General features: G+C 36.7%; 2 protein-coding genes across 2 annotated transcripts in view; both read left to right on the top strand.

Moving 5' to 3' along the window:
- Positions 1-22,397, top strand: part of LOC142838452 (M1-specific T cell receptor beta chain-like) — a 320,262-nt gene that overhangs the window by 195,220 nt on the left and 102,645 nt on the right. The window lies entirely within an intron of this gene.
- On the top strand, positions 540-4,744 carry LOC142838099 (trypsin-4-like). Its single transcript, XM_075953408.1, has 5 exons — positions 540-634; positions 1,653-1,812; positions 3,237-3,490; positions 4,137-4,273; positions 4,541-4,744. The coding sequence occupies exons 1-5, from the start codon at positions 556-558 to the stop codon at positions 4,688-4,690; spliced, it is 780 nt and encodes a 259-aa protein (XP_075809523.1). The 5' UTR covers positions 540-555; the 3' UTR covers positions 4,691-4,744.

The following is a 22,397-nucleotide window of genomic DNA, read 5'->3' on the forward strand; positions in this document are numbered from 1 at the left end:
GGTGAAAGGCAGCAGTTTTGAGCAAGTCCATTCGTCCATTTGTCATGAATTTATTCTCTAATTCTGATCACCAAGCCCTTGAATATGACCTTTCTATATGAGAGATTACTCTATAGATAAGAATCTTCAACTCATATATATAAGATACAAAAACAAAGTAATGCTTCTCATACGGTTCTAGATCTCTAACTACCCATTTAATTACCAGTACCAGGTCTTCCTGAAATTGAGTTTTTTTGATTTCTGGGTATGTCTAAGGACCATGATTGTGCTCTACCCTCTAATGTCTATATATAAGCCTAGGAAGACCCAGCTACATAGATAGTCTATAGTTCTACTGTTTTCGCATCCTGGCTTCCTTTCAAGAATCAGCTGTTCACCTCACCAAAAAAAAAAAAAAAATTTCCTTATCACATGTTGCCGACCTACCCACAGAATGGACAAATAAAGCAGAGATAAAGCATGACATAGGAAGAGGAAACCCACAGGTGTGCTTGGGAAAGGGCAGTGGGGCACCTCCCCTCTGTACCTCCTTCTCCCTCCAGCACAGTATAAATGCAGGCTCTCCCCAAGAACTCACTACCTTCTGCCACGATGAGTGCACTCCTGTTCCTGGCCCTTGTAGGAGCTGCTGGTGAGTTCCATGCCTTAACCAAGGTCCTTCCCTTTCTTCTCCTGGAGACCATCAAGCAGTAACTAACGATGCTTCTTGTAGTTTCTGTACTCCAGTGTCCCCTGTCTTTCTAACGTAGCTCTGCATCTGTATTTACTTGTTTCTTTGTAAGTTTCATCTTTCTTATCCCCTCTACTGTTGTTTACTATGGGATCCCAATGGCTACAAATGGAAGGCATATGGAGGTTCTATGAAATGAACCATAAGAACTCTGGTTTGGGTCCAACAATTTGGGGATAACTCAGCCACGAATATCTTTGCAGATAATATTCGTATTTGAAAGTTGAAAACCTAATTACACTGAGGAGTAATGTATTAAAATTCTTCCCTTCTCTGGCAGGAGCAGTAAATTTGTAGTAAGAAGGGGATTTCTGAAATATATGTAAAAATGAACTTAATATATATTATAATTTTATTATGTATTATTATTTGTTAATAAATAATAAATGGAAAAATTATATTAAAACTCATAAAAATGCAATCAGGGTTAAAAACCAGTGATCTTGGTCAATAGCATTCTATCTTTATATCCTACATGAGACCTTAATATATATATACTAAGTTGTAAAAACACTTAGATATATTGAGGTCTACATACCCAAGATATTTTCCAAGATAGTTTCAACTATCCTAATCCCCTTAAGCTCTGTTAGACACAGGGTATCAAGGAATTATGAATAAGAGATCAAAGCAAGGAGTGAATCAGACAACAATCCTTGTGCTTAATCCTGCAGTCTGATGAGATCCTTTGCCCTGTTTCCTGTAATCCATCAGAACACTGTTACTTACAGAGAATCTTTCTATTGTATTATGGACAGTGCTCTGTATGATGAACTATTAGAAGATACCATAGCCCTACTGTATCCTTAAGTTACTGTAATAAATAAGGATTCCTAATTAGCTTAAGGTTGAAACACGACGGAGGACTGCAATTTCCAGTATCTTGAAGAATTGTCTTCTCTCTTCTTTTCTACTAAAGTTGCTTTCCCTGTCGACGATGATGATAAGATCGTTGGAGGATACACCTGCCAGAAGAACTCTGTCCCCTACCAGGTGTCTCTGAACTCTGGCTACCACTTCTGTGGAGGCTCTCTCATCAATAACCAATGGGTGGTGTCTGCAGCTCATTGCTACAAGAGGTAAGTGATGGGCTCTGTCTTTACAGAACACATATGACGTTTGCAAGGGAATGGGATGAAATCAGGTATCAACTGAGGTGTTTAGATGAATGGAAGAGTCAGTGAAGAGAGATTATTGACCTCAACGCTTTTCCTGAATTTGTAGAGAATAAGGACAAAGAATATTAGGACCATTACAACCCTGAACCATCCAAAGTCAGCCAGGGATAAAAAATAACAAAAGAAAGAAAAATTAATATTAGGGATAATAGAACTCTCATGAAGTCACTCACAGACTTCACATAGTTACACTGGGTCCTGTAGCAGGGAGATAAACCGAGTTTTTTGAGTTTGGAGTATCAGCAAGCTTTTTTTGAATTATAAAGGAGATTTAATACATCCATTTTCATTCTGGAAGTGGACAGAACTTTCTTAATACACAACAATTATTCATATTTTAACTATAACATCTACATGGATGTCAACATCAACTGCATTTCTGTGATTCTACTACAGTTTTGAAGTTAGTTGTTTTCATAAATAGTCTCTATGATGACATAGCTTCTATAAATTATATTGCTCAGCAATATTTTGTTTGGTTTTTAAGCACAAGATTTCTAAATCGGTGTTGGAGGTTTTTACAATCATGCGGCAATATCTTCATTTTATAAATGGGAGAGACTGAAGCCATGATTGGGGATAGTGGACATGGGCAGAGGGGGCACCTGAAGGAATAGAGAAGTGACAGCTGGAATTCAAATGTCATACTTGTCTCCTTGTCATCCATGATCCTAGGGCATGTTGAGAAGACACAGTGACAGCTCAAGCCATGTACTTAAACTGTCTATTAAAACTCATCTCATTATATAGAAATAACCAGATATCATATTCATTAAAAGAGCGTTTCTTACCAGAAAATGCATCTGAGTCATTAAGATTCGAATTCAGAAAGTTGAAAAGTAAACCCAGATGGACAAAATTCAAAGCAAGTTCTGAGCTGCCATAGTTTCACGTTTCAAGCTATTCTTTTCTATTTGTTTGTTTTTTATTGAGATAGGGTTTCTCTGTGTAGCTCTGACTTTCCTAGAACTCGCACTGTAGTCCAGGCTTGCCTTGAACTCAGAGATCTTTTTGCCTTTGTCCCTGAGTGAGGGAATAAAGGCATGTGCATCTGCTGCTGAGAATTAGACCATTTTATTGGGTGGTTTGCATCCTTTGGGGAACAGTAGGTTGGTGAGCAGTTTTCATCTGCTCATATTACTTCTCTTTAAAGTAGAAAGAAATTTGGGTCTCAAGTTGGTACTTCCACATCACACCTTTGCTACTTTGTTGAGGTTAAAGCAGGCCCCTCCCATCTTTAGACTACCCAGCTAAAAGGGTTACCTGACCCGGACTATCTGAGGTAATGGATAGGAATTTTCTGCCATGTCTTTTCTTTCCAACAGCCGCATCCAAGTGAGACTGGGAGAGCACAACATCAATGTCGCGGAAGGCACTGAGCAGTATGTCACTGCCTCCAAGATCATCAAGCACCCCAGCTTTAGTTCATCAACCCTGAACAATGACATCATGCTGATCAAGCTTGCTTCCCCTGTGACCCTCAATGCCCAAGTGGCCACTGTAGCTCTGCCCACCTCCTGCGCAGCTGCTGGCACTCAGTGCCTCATCTCTGGCTGGGGCAACACCTTGGCCTCTGGTGGTGAGTACTTCATTCACATCTTTTGAGAACTAAGCCAGATTCTACACATAAATGATTGGCTTCTAGGCCATAAATACATGTCAGTACAACCAAAACACAAGGTTCTACGATGGTCACAAGAGGCATTGACCTACAGAATGATCTGGTCCCAGAATGTGAACAGAAGAATTACAGAATGTACTATCATTAGTTCCAAGAAAGACATCAATAATGACTAATTTTTTTTATTTTCTTTTATTTATTTATTCAAGGTTTCTGTCTCTTCCCCGCTCCCGCCTCCCATATTTCTCCCCTCCCCAATCAACTCCCTCTCTCTCATCAGCCCAAAGAGCAGACCAGGTTCCCAGTCCTGTGGGGAGTTCAAGGACCTCCCACCTCCTTCCAGGACTAGTAAGGTGAACATCCAAACAGCCTAGACTCCCTCAAAGCCAGTACGTGCAGTAGGATCAAAACCCAGTGCCATTGTTCTTGACTTGACTATTCTTAATATCTTGAAGAAAACACAGTAATCCTCTATACTAGTCTACCCAAGGGAGACTCTAGTGCCTCTTCAATGGCAGCTTCAATGGTCACATACTGAACAACACTGAAATGTTGTTCTCTAACCTGGTCTCTATCACATTTCCTTCTTCTCCTTTCCTCAAAGTGAACAACCCAGACCTGCTCCAGTGCCTGAATGCCCCAATACTGTCTCAGTCTGCCTGTCAATCCGCCTACCCTGGACAGATAACCAGTAACATGATTTGTGTTGGCTACCTGGAGGGAGGCAAAGATTCCTGCCAGGTAATTAGCTCCCTTCTCATATAAATATCTTGTTTTCCCAGGAGTGGGAGTGCATTGACCTAGTGAGTGGATCAGGAAGTTTCCTCTTGTGGTTCCATGGGAAAGGGAGGAGGTCTATTCCGGATGTCATTTCAATACATTAGCAAGAATAGGGGATTCGATAAAAATATGGAGATCCAGGGAGGCTAGAATTTTATCTTCAGGTCAGAGTGAATGTAGTCTTTTTTCACATGCCCCTTCATTAAACACTTTATTCCTCTATCCTAGGGTGACTCTGGTGGCCCTGTGGTCTGCAATGGACAACTCCAGGGCATTGTCTCCTGGGGCTATGGCTGTGCCCAGAAGAATCTCCCTGGTGTGTACACCAAGGTCTGCAACTATGTTACCTGGATTAAGAACACCATTGCTGCCAACTAAGAATCCTTCATCTCCCTGAAATTACTATGACAATAAACTGAATTCCTTACTTTCTGTGTTTTGGGTTATCTCTTCATACTCTTGTTCGTGAGAAATACACATCCATTTGAGGCTATCTTTTTCTATCTTTGAGATGGAGATAAAATCCTTCACCTCCAAAAATGTTACATGGAATTTTAAGTCAACCGCAGTTGAAAAAAATCTAAAATTACATGGTAGAAAACAGGTTTTGGTTTTCTTTAAAAAGTCATATATCAGAATATAGGTGATAAAAAGTCTTAATTTTCTTTTACACTTATGTGTGGGTTATGAATGATCACTTTCCTGAACACATTCATTTCATTGTTAGCAATAAATATCATGTATTATTAACAGGATTTTTCCTATTTGGTTTGCAATGAGTCCTGAAGGTGTTAATATTCTCATTTATCATCACTGACGCTAAGATTCTTACATATGTTGATTATTGTGGAAAGATTTTTTTTCCTCACAGAAAACATGTAGGACTTGTGCATGTGTCCATAGGAATAGCTTTCCTCTATCTACATTCCTCATAATCCTACAACATTTCCTTCTATTTATCCATAATAAGAGGCTATCTATGCAGCATTCTTAGCTCTACATAGATATTCCCACACTTAGGTTGCTCTCCCTGTAGAGTTATTGTTATTGGAATGGCAAAGCTAGACAACAAATGCACAGAGGGCATTGTCGTACAGCATCCTTCTCCAAGCAGATGATGAACCTGGGGATTGCCTCCTCTTCCTTGTGCTGACTGCCCTGCTTTGCATTCACTCCTGTAGCAACTCTGCTAACCACGAGGACTTTGTACAGCATACACATTGTCCGCCTATGTGCTGTGAAGCATCATGGCAAATAATCTCAACACAGGCAAAACACACCCAAATTATCACTTGCTTTTGTGCCTTTATCACTAGATTTAACCTTGAGAAAGCTCAAATATTTCTCTAGATGCTACATTACAACATAAAATTGCATCATACATATTTTTTTTATTTTTGAGACAACATAGTTCTTTGATTCTCGGGTGACCCTTGAGCTGTCAGTGTGAACCAATATGTCTGAGTCTAATAAAGATTAGTTTTCTCACAGAAATAAAATAATAAAATTTGAGATCCTGCAAGCTGCTAGCCCTTTCTTACCCTCAATCTTGCCTAACCTCCTGCCACCTTGGTGGAACTCTGAAACATAGAGGGGACTAAGAAGTGAGTGACCAGACATGTGGTGTGACACTCCATTCTCTAGGATCTTCATAGTGGTAAAAAGCTCTGGGGCCCTTCCCCAACCGCCTTGGCTTCTCTAGCCAGCCTACAGGAGAGTTTCCTGCAGGTAGCTGGCCACAATACCCAACCGCATCCACTAGACCCTGCAAGCTATTAGCTATATCCTGCCCCCAAACTCGTCTATCCTCCTGCAACCACAGTGGAACTCTGAAACACAGCTTGCTACAATACTGAGGAGACCAAGAGCTTGCTATAACACTGAGTGTACCAAGATGTAATCAGGAGCAGAGACCAAGAGAACAGGCTTAGAGAAACCTCAGTGGTTCCCTGAGACACAGACATTGACAGTACAGAGCAGACCAAGAACAATTCATAAAGGCTCAGACATCCACTGCAAGGATTGGACACACACAGTCACTGCTGGCCTCATTTGAAGGAAGAGATGGGTAGGCATCAATGCAAGAATTCATACAACAACCTAAAAAGCAACATGATAATATCAGAACCCAGTAATCACAAAAGAGAAAGACTTGATCATCCTAACCCAGAAGACACAGAAGAAAATGACTTTAAATGTAACTTTATGAAGATAATGGAAAACAAAAACTCCCTTTCAAAAATGGAGAAAAAGACAAAAAATTAGTAGAAATTAATAAATCCCTAAAGGAAAACCAACAAAACCAAGAAAAAAACAATCAAACAGGTAAAATAAACAGTTCAAGACTTGAAGACTGAAATAGAGGCAATAAGGAAAACACAAACCAAGGGAATTCTGGATATGGAAAATCTGAGTAAATGGGAAGGAACTGCAGAGGTAAGGATAACCAACAGAATACAAAAGATAGGAGAAAGAATGTCAGGTGTTGAAGATACTATATAGGAAATAGATTCATTGGTCAAAGAAAACAGTAAATCCAACAAATTCTTAACATAAAACACACAGAAAATCTGGGACACCATGAAAGACCAAATGTAAGAATTATAGGGATAGGAGGAGAAAAACTCCAGCTCAAAGGCACAGAAAAATATATTCAACAAAATCATACAAGAAAGCTTTCCCAGCCTAAAGTAGGATAACCCTATGAAGGTACAAGAACTTACAGAACACCAAATAGATTGGATAAAAAAAAAATCCCTCACCATATAATAATCAAAATAAAAACATACAGAATAAAGAAAGCATATTAAGAGATGCAAAGGAAAACGGTCAAGTAACATGTAACGGTATACCTACTAGAATTACACCTGACTTCTCAGTGTAAACCATGAAACCCAGAAGGTCCTGGGCAGATGTGCTGCAGACAATAAGAGATCAAAAACGCAAACCCAGACTACTATACCCAGCAAAACTTTCAATCACAATCAATGGAGAAAACAAGATATTCCATGACAAAAAGAGATTTAGAACATACGTATCCACAAACCCAGGCCTACAAAAAGTATTGGAAGAAAACCCCAATACATGAAAGCTAACTGCACCCACAAAAACAAAGGCAATAGAAAACCTCCCACCAGAAAACCCAAAGAATGGAAACACTCAAACACTACTAACAAAACATAACAGAAACTAACAACTACTGTTCATGAATATATTTTAATATCAATGGACTCAATTCACCTATAAAAAGACCCAGGCTAAGAGAATGGATTCAAAAACAGGATACAAGAAACACACCTCAACCTCAAAGACAGACATTACCTCTGAGTAAAGTGTTGGGAATGGTTTTCCAATCAAATGGACCTAAGAAACAAGTGGGTTTGGCTATCCTAATCTCTAACAAAATAGATTTCAAATTAAAATCAATGAGAAGAGATGGAGAACACTTTATATCCATAACGGGAACAAGCCATCAAGTTGTAGTTTCAATCCTAAACATCTATGCCCCTAATACAAGAGAACCCACATATGCAATGGGAACATTACTAAAGCTTAAATTGCACATCAAACCTCAGATGTTAACAGTAGGAGACCTTAAACACATTACTCTTACCACTAGGCTGGTCAACCAGACAGAAACTTAACAGAGAACTGAAAGACCTAATTGATGTCATGATTCAAATGGCCTTAACAGACAACCATAGAACATTCCACCCAAACATGAATATACCTTTTTCTCAGCACCTCATGGAACCTTTCCTAAAATTGATCACATACTTGGTAAAAAAAAAAAGCAAACCTAAACAGAAACAAAAAAGTTGTAGTAACCCCCTGTATCTTATTGGATCACCATGGTTTAAAGTTTGAACTTAACAACCACACTACTTTCAGAAAGCCTAAAAACTCATGGAAATTGAACAGTAAACTATTGAACCATGCCTGGGTCAAGGAAGAAATAAAGAAATTAATTAAAGACTTCCCAGAATTCAATGAAAATTATGGTGCAACATAGCCAAACCTATGGGATACTATAAAAGCAGTGCTAAGAGGAAAGTTCATAGCACCAAATGTCCACATAAAGAAAATGGAGATAGCTCACTTCAGTAACTTAACAGCCCACCCAAAAGCTCTAGAACAAAATGAAGCAGACCTAGAAGTAGAAGACAGGAAATAATCAATTGATGACAGAAATCAATAAAATAGAAACAAAGAAAACAATATGAAGAATCAATGAAACAAAAAGCAGGTCTTTGAGAAAATTAACAAGATTATCAGTCACTTATTCAAACTAATCAAAAGGCAGAGAGAGAACATCCAATTAAAAAATCATAAGTTAAAAGGGTTACATAGCAAGAGACACTGGTGTAGGGGGTTCTTCTTTCCATTTTGCTTATATTGGATAATAAATAAAGGAACTGCCTTGGCCTGAGAGGGGCAGAACTTAAGAAAGCAGAGAAGAAAGAACTAAATTCTGGGGGGGAAGAAAACAGATACATAGGAACACCATGGAGCAGCCAGAGAAAGACATGCTAAATCTTTCTTAGTAAGCCACTGCCACATGGTGATACACAGATTAATAAAAGTGAGTTAAATCAAGATGTAAGAGTCAGTCAATAAGAGGCTAAAACTAATGGACCAAGCAGTGATTTAATTAATACAAATTTTATGTGGTTATTTTGGGGCTAAGATAGCTGAGTGGATGGGATGAACAAGTGAACAAACAGGTCATCACCCTGTAACAGTACACTAAGGGAATTTAGAGAATTATTAGGTCATACTTCAGAACCCTGTACTGTACAAAATCAGAAAATATATAAGAAATGAGCAATTTCTAGATAGATGTCATATACCAAAATTAAATCAAGACCAGGTGAATAATTTAAATAGATCTTTAAACTGCAAGGAAAGCTGTCATCAAAAACCTCCCAGCCAAAAAAATGGCCAGGGCAGGTTTATACCAGAAATCCCAAAAAGAGCTAATACATATACTCCTCAAAGTTTTCCACATAATGGAAACAGAAGGAACATCACCAAACACTTTTTATGAGGCTGCAGTTACCCTGATACCAAAACCACACAGACTAAATCAAGAAAGAGAATTACAGACCAATATCCCTCATGAACATGGATAATAAAATGCTCAATGAAATACTGGCAAACGGAATCTAAGAACACATCAGAAAACTCATCCACCATCAAGTTGGCTTCATCACAGAGATGCAGAGATGGTTCAACATACTAAAATCTATCAATGTATATCAACATATAAAAAATGACACAAATATATTACTGGCTAGATACAGCATATGAGCAAGAGCATGCTTTTTTCTTATGTAGTCTTGTATAATATTATACATTCTAAATCCATACATTTTCCAAAAAATGTTATTCCATTCTTTCTTTAGCACTGAGTAGTTCTCTCTCTCTCTCTCTCTCTTTCTCTCTCTCTCTCTCTCTCTCTCTCTCTCTCTCTCTCTCTCTCTCTCTCTTCTCTCAGAGGAGTATTCGCAGGTAATAACGATGAGTTATGAAAGAGGATATAAAGATAATTGAAGTTCTAACTCTCTCATGGATTTTTCATTTTTTTATGGTGGAGAAGTGTATAAAAATATTTTTGATAGTCAAAGTGTAAAATACAATGTGAATATCTACAGCGTTTATCCTGAATGGTCATTCTATCTATACCAGAATAAAAGCTCATTGAGCCATAAAAAAAACTGACACAAAAAAATCCATATGGTTATTTCATTAGTTACTGAAAAAGCATTCATCAAAATCCAACAATCCCTCATGATAAAGATCTTGGAGAGATCAGGGATACAAGGAACATATCGAAACATAATAAAAGCATTATATTGCAAGCTGACAGCCAACATCAAATTAAATGGAGAGAAACTCAATGCAATTCACTAAAATCAGGGACAAAACAAGGCTGTCATCTCTCTCCATATCTCTTCAACATAGTTCTTGACGTTCTGGCTATAGTAATAAGACAACAAGGGAGATCAAGGGGATTCAAATTGGTAAGAAAGAAGTCAAACTTTTATTATTTGCAGATGATATAGTAGTATATATAAGCGACCCCAAAAACTCTTCCAGGAAAATCCTCCAGCTAATAAATATATTAAGTAATGTAGCAGGACGCAAGATCAAATTAAAAAAAAAAACACCAGTAGCCCTCCTATATACAAATGATAAAGAAGCTGAGAAAGAAATCAGAGAAACATCACCTTTCACAATAGCCACAGATAACATAAAATATCTTAGTGTAACACTAACCAAAGAAGTGAAAGACCTTTAAGTCTTTGAAAAAAGAATTTGAACAAGATACCAGAAAATGGAAAGATCTCTCATGCTGTTATATAGGTAGGAGCAACATAATAAAAATGGCAATTCTACCAAAAGCACTCAAATCAAAATCCCAACACAATTTTTACTGACCTTGAAAGAACAATAATCAACTTCATATGAAAACACAAAAAACACAGGATAGACAAAATAATCCTGTACAATAAAGAAACTTCTGGAGACATCACCGTTTCTGACATCAAACTCTATTACAGAGATACAGCAATGAAAACAGCTTGGTATTGGCATAAAAACAGAGAGGTTGACCAAGGAATCAAATCAAAGACCTGGATTAAATCCACATACCTATTAACACCTGAGGTTTTTGTTTTGTTTTGTTTGTTTTTTCAAAGAAGCTAAAATTATACAATGGAAAAAAATAAAGCATCTTCAACAAATGGTGCTGGCAGAACTGGTTGTCACTTGCAGAAGCATGAGGCTGTGCCTCATGACTGAGATAACCTGAGTCTTTAGGGACGACTGTTTAATTCTTTTTTTTTTTTTTTGGATCCATTTTTGAAATGTCTCACTAAAGCAGAAAACTGTTTTTTGGAGAAACATGGGTATTCATGATTATAACTGCACGAGTGATTGACAGGAGCTGGGTTGTGAATGTGGAGGAGTTTTAGGGATAACCCAGTTTGTTAGCTTGTGTTTGGTTCTTAGGTGTGTATCAAGCTAGTAGACAGGAAAACTCTATGTCAAATTTCGCTTTTTCTTTCCCATCTTCCCTTCCTTCCTTTGTATGTGTGCCCCATGTGCTGCAGAGGCCAAATGAGGACCTCTTGGGACTGGGATTACAGGTTATCAGCTGCCTCATGTGTGTGCTGGGATTCAAAACCAGGCTCTACAAGAGCATTAAGTGTTCTTAATCACCAACCCTCTCGCCCCTATTTTTTTTTTCGGCAAGAATGTTATTTAAACTAAAAACAAAAAATTCTGAAAAGATCCACCAATTTATTGCTTCTTTCTTACCAGTTTACAAACCAGTGTCCCATTTTAAATTGGCAGTTAACATAATTTTTTTGTACTTTAATTCTTATGCTAAGTGATTTTTCTCTTCCCAGCTCTCCATTGCTGATGTGTAGTGATTGTAATTTAGTTTTTAATTAATTTCTTTGCCAATTTCCTTTGTGTGAAGTTTACATATTGTACTTTGCTGTAGAAAATCCATTTGATAATAAAATTCAAATTTAAAAAAAGAACTGGTTGTCAACATATAGAAGAATGAAAATAGATCCATACCTATCCCCATGAATAAAAGTCAAGTTCAAGTAAATTAAAGACCTCAATCAATATATATCTGATTACACAGAAAATGATAGAAAAGAAATTAGGAAATAGCCTCCAAAGCATGTGTACAGGAAAACACTGCCTAAATATAACCCCAGTAGCACAAACACTCAGAGCAACAATAAATAGATGTGACCTCCTGATACTGAGAAGGTTCTGTAAAGCAAAGTACACAGTCAATAAGACAAAAAGGCAGCTTACTAAATGGGAAAAGATCTTCACCAAAATCATACAAAGGTATGATTTCCACAATATATAAAGAACTCAAGAAATTAGACATCAAAATTCTAAATAACCCAATTAAAAAATGGGATACAGAACTAAACAGAGAATTCTCAACAGAAGAATCTCAAATGGCCAAAAGACAGTTAAGGAAATGTCCAATATCCTTAGTGATCATGCGAATGAAAATTAGGACAACTCTTAGATACCATCTTACACCTGTCAGAATGACTAAGATAAAAAAAATCAATGGTATTTTATGCTGGAGAGGATATGGAGTAAAGGGAACACTCATTCATCCTGGTGGGAATGCAAACTTGTACAACCACTTGGAAATCAGTATGATAGTTTCTCAGAGAATTAGGTATCAATCTATTTCAGGATCCAGCAGTACCAGTCTTGGGCATAAATCTAAACAATACTCAACAACACTACAAAGACATTTGTTCAACTATGTTCTTAGAAGCATTGTTTGTAATATCCAGAACCTGGAAACAACATTACAACCTTGATGCCTCTTAACTGAAAAATCGATAAAGAAAATGTAGCACATTTATACTTTAGAGTACTACTCAGTGGTAAAAAAAAAAAAAATACACCTTGAAGTTTGCATACAAATAGATGTAAATTAAAAAAAAAAACATCCTGAGTGAGGTAACCCAGATCCAAATAGATAAATATGGTATGTACTCACTTTTAAGTGAACACTAGGCATAAACACAAGATATTGAGCTGCTAGATCATGATCCTAGAGAAGTTAAGTTACAAGGTTATCTCTAAGAAAAACATATATAGATCCACCTGGAAAGTTAAAATAGACCAGATCACCTAATAAATTGGGAATATATGGGTCTAGAGAGAAGGGTGGATAAAAATGAGTAGAGGAGGGGAGACGTGGAGTGGCAAAGGGAACTTGAGGGATCAGTATAACTGAGATGAAGGAAGGACAGAAATGAGAGCAAGGAAAGTAATATCTTGATTGAAGAGCCATTGTGGGTTTAGGAAGAAACCTGGCTCTAGAAAAATTTCCACAAATCCACAAAGATGACCCTACCTAAAACCCTAAGCAATAGAGGAGAGAGTGTCTGAATTGGCCTTATACTTAAGTCAGACTGATGAATATCTTAAATATTACCATAGAACTTTTATCCAGCAACTGATGGAAACAGACTCACTGGACTGAGCTTCCAATGTCCAGTTAGAGTGGAAGGAGTGAGAATATGAGCAAAGAATTCAACACCATGATAAGGTTACCCACTGAAACAGTTTGCCTGAGAAAATGTGGTGTGGGAGGTCCTTTTGTCTATGTGTTACTTTTATTGCATAATGAATAAAGAACTGGCTTGGCCTATAGCATGGGAGGAGAAAATCAGAGTTGGAGAAACACCATGGAGCCATCGGAGATAGACATGCTGAAACTTTGCTGATAAGCCATGACCTCATACAGATTAATAGAAATAGGTTAAATTAAGATGTGTTATCCAATAAGAAGGTAGAGCTAATGGGCCAAGCAGTGTTTTAATTAATAAGTTTCTGTATGATTATTTTGGTTATGAGTGGCCAGGATAAAAAAGCAGCCTCCATACAAGAGTTTGGCACCCATGTGGCTATCTAAAATCCACTTAAAACCTCAGAGGGCTTGAAAAGAAATTATAGACACAAAAAACAAAGTTTAGCTGCATTGTTTTGCCAAATGGGTTTGCTTGAGGTAAACTGCTTCTTTAAGAGAGGTCTTATTGATTCATCACTAGCAGCTGCATGGTTTCAAAATGGCAGCTTCCCAGAGGTGAGCCATGAATTCTGACTCTTTCAGGAAACTGAGCATTGGGGTGGCATTTGTGAGCAGTGTTCTGCAGTTTGCTTGATGGCAACATGGACTGGTTGTGTGCCTGGAACTGGGGTGGTGTGAGAGGCTCAGAGGTACGAGTGGCTCTGTCATGCTGGATTGTGAAACAGTATCATACATACCCTAGTAATGATGCACCTGACTGGGAGAAGATCTTCACCAACGCTGCAACAGACAAAGGTCTGATCTCCAAAATATATAAAGATCTCAAAAAACTAGACTTTAAAATGCTAATTAACCCAATTAAAAAATGGGGCACTGAACTGAACAGAGAATTCTCAACAGACAAAGTTCAAATGGTCAAAAGATACTTAAGGTCATGCTCATCCTCCTTGGTGATCAGGGAAATGCAAATTAAAACAACTTTGAGATACCATCTTACACCTGTCAGAATGGCTAAAATCAAAAACACCAATGATAGCCTTTGCTGGAGAGGTTGTGGAGTAAGGGGTACACTCATTCATTGCTGGTGGGAATGCAAACTTTTGCAACCACTTTGGAAATCAGTGTGGCGATTTCTCAGGAAATTCGGGATCAACCTACCCCAAGACCCAGCAATACCACTCTTGGGAATATACCCAAGAGATGCCCTATCATATGACAAAAGCATTTGTTCAACTATGTTCACAGCAGTATTATTTGTAATAGCCAGAACCTGGAAACAACCTAGATGCCCTTCAATGGAAGAATGGATGAAGAAAGTGAGGAATATGTACATATTAGAGTACTACTCAGCGGTAAAAACAATGACATCATGAATTTTGCATGCCAATGGATGGAAATAGAAAATACTATCCCGAGTGAGGTATCCCAGACCCAAAAAGATGAACATGGGATGTACTCACTCATAATTGGTTTCTAGCCATAAATAAAGGACATTGAGCATATAATTTGTGATCCTAGAGAAGTTAAATAAGAAGGTGAACCCAAAGAAAAACATATAGTCATCCGCCGGGATATGGGAAGTAGACAAGATTGCCAGACAAAAACTGGGAACTTGGGGGTGAGGTGGCATGGGGCTAAGGGGAAATGGGGTGAGAAACTTGAGAAGGGGAGAATGGGGGGAGCTTGAGGGAATGGGATGGTTGGGATAAAGAAGGGTGGACATGGGATCAGAGAAATATATATCCTAATTAAGGGAGCTATCTTAGGGTTGGCAAGAGACTTGTCTCTAGAGGGGCTCGCAGGTGTCCAGGGAGATGTCCCCAGCTAGTACCTTGAGCAACTGAGGAGAAGGAACCTGAAATGACCCTATCCTATAGCCATATTGATGAATATCTTGCATATCACCTTAGAACCTTCATCTGGCGATGGATGGAGATAGAGACAGAGACCCAAATTGGAGCACCGGACTGAGCTCTTAAGATCCAAATGAGGAACAGAAAGAGGGAGAACATGAGCAAGGAAGTCAGGACCACGAGGGGTGCACCCACCCACTGTGACAGTGGAACTGATCTATTGGGAGCTCACCAAGGCCAGTGGGACTGGGACAGAATAAGCATGGGATGAAACCGGACTTTCTGAACGTGGTGGACAATGGGGCTGATGAGAAGCCAAGGACAATTGCACTAGGTTTCGATCCTAATACATGAACTGGCTTTGTGGGAGTCTAGCCCCTTTGGATGCTCACCTTCCTGGTCCTGGATAGAAGTGGGAGGACCTTGGACTTCCCGCAGGGCAGGGAATCTGGACTGCTCTTCATTCTTGAGAGGGAGGAGGAATGGAATAGGGGGGAGGGGAGAGGGGCAGGGGAGTGGGGGGAGGGGGAGAGGAGTAGGGAAGTGGGGGGAGGGGGTGATATGTGCGAGGAGGGGGAGGGAAATGGGAAACGGGGAGGAGGCAGAAATTTTTTTTGCAACAACTAAAAAAAATTAAAATAAACAAACAAACAAAAAAAGAAGTGCTTAACATTTTAAAAAGTGTTCCTGGACAGGAAACAATTATAAATATTCAATAAAGACTATTCAGGTGAGTCATAGTGTTGGATAAGTATATGTAGGCCTGGAACAGTAGAAAAAAGAGTATAGATGGTCATAAATTAAGGTTAATGCTTTTAAAAAGAGAGGTAAGGTCTTTAAAGGGACAGAGTACAGATAGTCATAGATTTAAAGGAGTAAAGAAAAATAAGCCATGTAAAGATGGACTATATACATAGAGTATGGATTATATATATTATTGTGTTCTATTTGAATTTTTTGACTGTAAATGAGCTAAGTACAGAGAAACATTTCATTGTATGGGCTGCTAAAATAAACAGAATGTGTATTATAAAGGAATCATGACTTCAAAATTTGGTTCTATGACATCTTGCTGTGCAAAAAAGGTTCTTCTCTTGTTTCCACAGAGGATGAGAACCTGTGGATTGCTTCCAGACTGGTATGGTTTGATGTAACAAAACCTCCTAAAAGGTTGCGTGGAAGACCCTTCAAAAAATTACTTCTCCCAATAAAGAGGAAGAAGTTTGGACAGAATTAAGCCAATATTTCCAAATATTATTTTTAAATGTTTTTTATATTTAAATGGGGATATGATATACATATGAATAATTTGCATTGGTATGGATCTTGGTTTTTGATACAAATTTAAGGTCAATTTTGTTACATGTATATGTATTTCTGCTCTTGATTAAGGCATTGTGTTTGTGCAGTTCATTTAGAAAGGTAATGTATAATTAAGAAATACAGGTTAATAGATAATCATTTATCATAGCCAAGCTTGTAGTCATGTTAGTAAGGTTTTCTAGATGTGTAGACATATATTTCAGTTAGGTTTTCTTCAAATCTTTCAAAGAACTTCAGAATTTGGCATTCAATATGTTATAATAACTTAGAACTTTTCTTGACAATGAGACATATCTGCTACTGGCAGCACTAGCAACTTCAAGAGGAAGATGGGCATCAAAGAGGCTCCTTATGGAGTTGGTTAGCCTTTGGGGCATGAAAATGCTCTTGCCTGGACTATTGTATAAACTGGACATGCAGGACCCACAGATTAATGACTGATGAACTTGCCTAAAAAGGTAACATGGTCCTTCAGGTTTCCTGCTTCATGAAAGAGACTGCCAGACATTCTGCAGGACACAGAAAAAATTACTAACAAACTGCCAATATAGGTAGACATGTCTTTGAAATATCCTGCTTCATGAAAAAGTCTGAACACTATGGGTCTGTTGGCTGAAGATGGATGCCCCAACAGTACAGAATAACTTTGGGTTGCTTTCCAGGCAGCATGATGTCCTATCATTTCTAGAGCTTTGGAAGTTGCTTACAACGCACTTCCTGTTTATTTAGGTAATAATATATCTTTCTTGAGTCTTTGATGGTGCTGAAGAATAAATAGTTATTATCATAGTTTTTCTTAGTTATGATAAAAGATAAAGAAGATAATAAATATTGTAATTGTAATTCTTGTTTGGTAACTATTTTGTTATATGTAATTTTTCTATGTTAAAGATTAAACCTTCCATTTTTGTTTTAACAGAAAAGTGGAAATAATGTGGGAGGTCCTTATGTCTATGTTGTTTTTATTGTTTAATGAATAAAGACCTGGCTTGGCCTACAGTATGGGAGAAGGAAGGCAGAATTGGAGAGTTGCCATGGAGCTGTTGGAAATAGATGTGCTGAAACTTTGTTGGTAGGTGATTTAAAGGCTAATTAAAATTGGTTGACTTAAGATGTAAGAGTTAGCCAATATAAAGTTAGGGCGAATGTGCCAAGCAGTCATTTAATTAATACAGTTTCTGTGTGATTATTTCATGTCTAACCTAGCCAGGTGACCAGGAACCAAAAAGCAGCCCTCCCTCCTACAATAATGGAAGCTTACCAACTCCACTCAGAGAGGGAAGGAATCAGCATAGGTCCAAACTAGTTCCTCTGAATGTGGGTAACAATTGAATGGTCGGGACAGACTGTGGGGCCAATGTCAGTGGCACCATAATTTATCCCTACTGCTTGTGCTGGCTTTTTGGGAGCTTATTCTCTTTGGATGTATACTTTGCTCAGCCTAGATGTAGTAGAGAGGGCCTCGTACCTTCCCCCAAATCAATATGCCTTACACTTTCTGAAGAGTGGATAGGGGTGGTAGTGGGGTGTATTTGAAGGGAATAGGAAGAAGGAGATAGTGGGAAATTGGAATGGTATGTATGGAAAAATATTGTTCTTTTTACAAATTTAAAAAAATTTAAACAAACAAAAAACTAGTAAAGCTCTAGAAGTAGCTGGTTTAAAGATTTTTAAAATAAATAGAAAATTAATCTAAAATTCAAATTCTGTCAGAACTAAAGATACATTCTGAGAAACCTGACAGTCTTCATCCTTCTAATCATCTAAATTATCAAAAATATTAAATAATACTTATAGCCTATTTTAGGGTGGAACCTAGAAAAAATCCCATAATATACTAGGATTTTCCAGTTTAGATGTCAAGCTACCTGGGAAGTTTATACCTAAGTTTGGGTAAGTCTTACTTTCCCCTTGAGGGTCTCTTTTTCACACAACCCTTATTCTAAAACCAAAATAAAAATTCTGCAATAAACTTTCCAACTGTTTTTCAAAGTGGCTATGTGTAATTCATTCCCTTAGTGTCTCTAATGATTTATGGGAACTTTTCAAGCTCTCAGTGGTTATATTATGGAGCTATATTTCTATTTCTTACATCTACATCTTCTAGGGCAGTGGTTTTCAACCTGTAGGGCGACACCCCCTTGGCCAACCTCTATCTTCAAAGCTATTTATGTAACAATTCATAACAGTTATGAAGTAGCAATAAAAATAATTTTATGGTTGGAGAATTGTGTTAAAGGGTCACAGCATTAACAATGTTGAAAACCATTAATTAGGGATTCCTATAATCAATTTTAATATATCATCTGGGTTTAAAATAGTCTGGGATAACGTAGATTTTGTCTTTCAAGACTTAAAATAGATTCTTTCTGTCTTTGAAGTTTTTAAGTAATAATTCTACTGTTCATCTGATGGGCCCAATTTTCTAGGTGATTTGGTGTTTCTAGATTTCTACGTTCAACAAAATACATGTTTTCTGTATTATCCAGTGTTTTGGATATAATAAAATGAGGTGGGACTCTTTCCTAGTCTTATCTGTTTGCTGAACTAAATACATCCTGTATCTGTAATATTTGGTCAACCCTAGGAAATATTGTCGTGAATCTTTTGAAAATGTTTGCTGTGACTTTAGATGGATATTCTTTTTCTATGACCAGTAACCTCTATATTTTGTCCTTTCATAGAAAATTATGTGAGAGTTCATATTCCACCTTTACTTACTTTTGTCCATTTTGGATTTTTCTAATTTCTCTACTTTGTCTTCAAGCCCAGATATTCTAACCTCTCCTTGATTGATTCCCCTAATGAGACTTTCTATGGAGCTTTGCATTTCATTATGCTTTATCCCCTTCCAGAACTTTAGTTGGATTTTCTTCAATATTTCTATCTTTTTATAAAAAAATATTCTGCTTTAATTTAAAAATTCTTTCTTGTTTTACATCCTTTCCCTCTCTGTGTTCAGCTGTTTGTATATTCATTCAGAGGTTTCTTTTCTCTCTTATCTTCTTTGAACTTAAGATCATTCTTCTGATTTCTCTGTCTGGAATTTCATCTAATTTACTTATTTACTCGATGTCACTACTGTAGAATTAGTTATGTTTTGATAAGTTATGCTGTTCCTTTTCATTATATTACTGAATTGGGATGTACATATTTGGAGTTATTTCACTGCTTGCTTTTTTCTTGTCTCAGCAATGTCCTTTTAGCAGAGGTATTTGCAATGTTCAGGTGTGACCTTGATGTGGTAGAGTTGAGATACATACAAACTACATACTCTTTTGGGTGGAGACTCGAGACATAGCTCACCAATTAAGAACATGGACTGTTCTTCTAGAAGACCCAGTTTCCACTCATAACACTCACATGACAGCAAGAAACTATCTGTAATTCTAGTCCCAGGGAAGCATATTGTGCACAGACATATATGCAAACAAAAACACATATAAATAAAACAATAAATAATTTAAAAATATTGTTAATAAATAGTATATAAATTTCTTGTTATATCAGTATCTCAAATTTTATCATGAGTATTTCCTTTCTTCTTCTTTTCACTATATATTAACTGTTACAAATAATGGTTTCCATGATGATATTTCTACACATGTATACACTGTGGGGTCTTTTTTCCAGTTTTGCTCTTTATCCCTGATGTTGTTAACCCTTCTTCAGAATACACCCTATTGTAATTTTTCTGTAATTTTGTACATATGTAGACTCTAAATAAGAGAAAAAATGGAGTGTTTGTCTTTGTGAGACTGACCTAATTTTTTAATATGATAATTTTCAATTTGATTTATTTTCCTATAAAATTTAAAATTTCATTCTTCTCTATGAATATATATATATATATATATATATATATATATATATATATATATATATATATAGCCTTGGCTATTATTAATGCTATCACAGTAAACATTAAGTTTTCCAGTACTTCAAGTATCTGCTATTATTTAATCAGTCATATACCTGAAGTGTTAGTATAATTAATCATAATAAATAAAAACCTGGAATCATATATTTGGTTAAAAAACTGGAAGATAAGAGAACGGGGAAAGGGTGCCAGTTGCTTCTTAACTTTCTCTGTTCCTTCATCTAAAAATACCCAAAGCCTCTTTCCACCCACTTTATCATTTCCTATCTCTCTAGACTCTGCTCTGTAATTACACACAAGTTTTATTTGTAAGAACACAAATAATATCACAAAGAATTTCCTTCTTTTTGTCTAAATAAAAAACAAAGGTTTTAACTAACATAGGAAAACTATATAAAATAAGTAAAATAACTACATATAAATATATACAGGCAAGAATTACATTCACAGTGTCCAGTGCATTGACAAAAATCAGATTAAATACTCCATTATCTGTCATATCACAGTGAGTCAAAAATGCTGTACCTAATTCACCTTCTATCATAACATGTATTACCATCCCCAAATTATCTTTTTATGTCTTTCAAACTTAAACACTTAGTAACCTCTTTGTGAGTTTCTTTTCTGGTTTTGTTAAGAAGAAAAACTATGGCTATAACTATAACTATCTAGTCATCAACTCCATCAGAAATCTAAAAAGGAAATAATATTACTTCAGTAAATATGAAGTTTAGAGCCAACAATTTCCAAAATTAAACAATGACAGAAACATTTGACTGCCTGCAAAGTCATCCAAGTTTCCTCTGTGATATTGGGGCATCCATCTTCAGCCTTCCAGCCCAGAATATCAGGTAGACTTTTCTCAGAAGTAGGAAATTTTGAAGGGCTTTCCTGCCTTGTCTTGGCAAATTTTGTGGTTGCTTTCTTTTGTGTCCTTCTTGTCCAATTTGAACAGTATACTGTCAGCAGTTGAGGCAAGAACGTTTTCTTGTCCAGCAACTAACTCTTGTTGCAAAGAAAATACACTCCATAGGGAGTTTCTTTTATATCCATCATCTTCTCTGAAGTAGATTGTATTATCAGAATCAGACATGTCTAATTGTCATTAAAAAGTAATCTAACTCTGCTATCTGACTCCAAGTAAGCTGTATTTTGTCATGTTATGTCAGAACATAAACAAAATATCACAAAACATATACCTATTAGTAATATCACAAGTTTGAATGGTAGATCTATTTATAATTTTTTGGAAATGTCTGTGTTGATTGTCATAGTGGCTGTACTAATTTATATTTTTCCAGACCCTTTACTTAATGATAGCCCCTATAAATGTCACTAGAGTTAGAATTTTTTATTTGTTAATGACAACCAATCTTATTGAGGCAACACAGAATTCCAATGAATCTTTTATTTAACTTTTATTTACGGCTAAGGTTTTTGAGGTTTTCTAAGTATTTATTGGCCATTTCTACATCTATCTTTTAAGAAATTCTTTTCAATGCCCATACTTAATTTGGTGATTTAGGAAGTAATGAATAGTTTTTTTAGATTTCTTTCATCAATTTTACATGTTAATCTTTTCTAAGATATGTTATTTTTTCTCTCATACTGAAGGCGAGCTTTTTCAAACATTGACTTTATTATCCAGAAATAATAATTTATGCTGTTCCATTTAGCAGTTCTTGCTATTAATTCCTTCAATATTAAATCTGATAATCACTATAATCAAAATATCAAAATACTGTAGATAGCCCTTGTGTATGCCTATATACCAAAGCACTTTCCCTATGTTTTGATCCAGATGTTTCAAAGTCTTAAGATAATGTCTTTGAATCGTTTTGGGCTTTTTTGTCAAGGGTGAGAGATGAATATCTACATTTATTCTTTTCTTTATGTATGTTCTCTTCCTTTTCTTTTTGAGAACTTCACATGTGA

This window comes from Microtus pennsylvanicus, chromosome 19, assembly GCF_037038515.1.
Source record: "Microtus pennsylvanicus isolate mMicPen1 chromosome 19, mMicPen1.hap1, whole genome shotgun sequence".
Classification (NCBI taxonomy): Eukaryota; Metazoa; Chordata; class Mammalia; order Rodentia; family Cricetidae; genus Microtus; species Microtus pennsylvanicus.

Bases quoted from the DNA above. Each gene is read 5' to 3' on its own strand.
- LOC142838099 (XM_075953408.1), top strand. From the start codon at position 556: ATGCAGGCTCTCCCCAAGAACTCACTACCTTCTGCCACGATGAGTGCA. The intron at 635-1,652 runs GTGAGTTCCATG...TTTCTACTAAAG, and splicing joins GGCCCTTGTAGGAGCTGCTG to TTGCTTTCCCTGTCGACGAT. The intron at 4,274-4,540 runs GTAATTAGCTCC...CCTCTATCCTAG, and splicing joins GAGGCAAAGATTCCTGCCAG to GGTGACTCTGGTGGCCCTGT.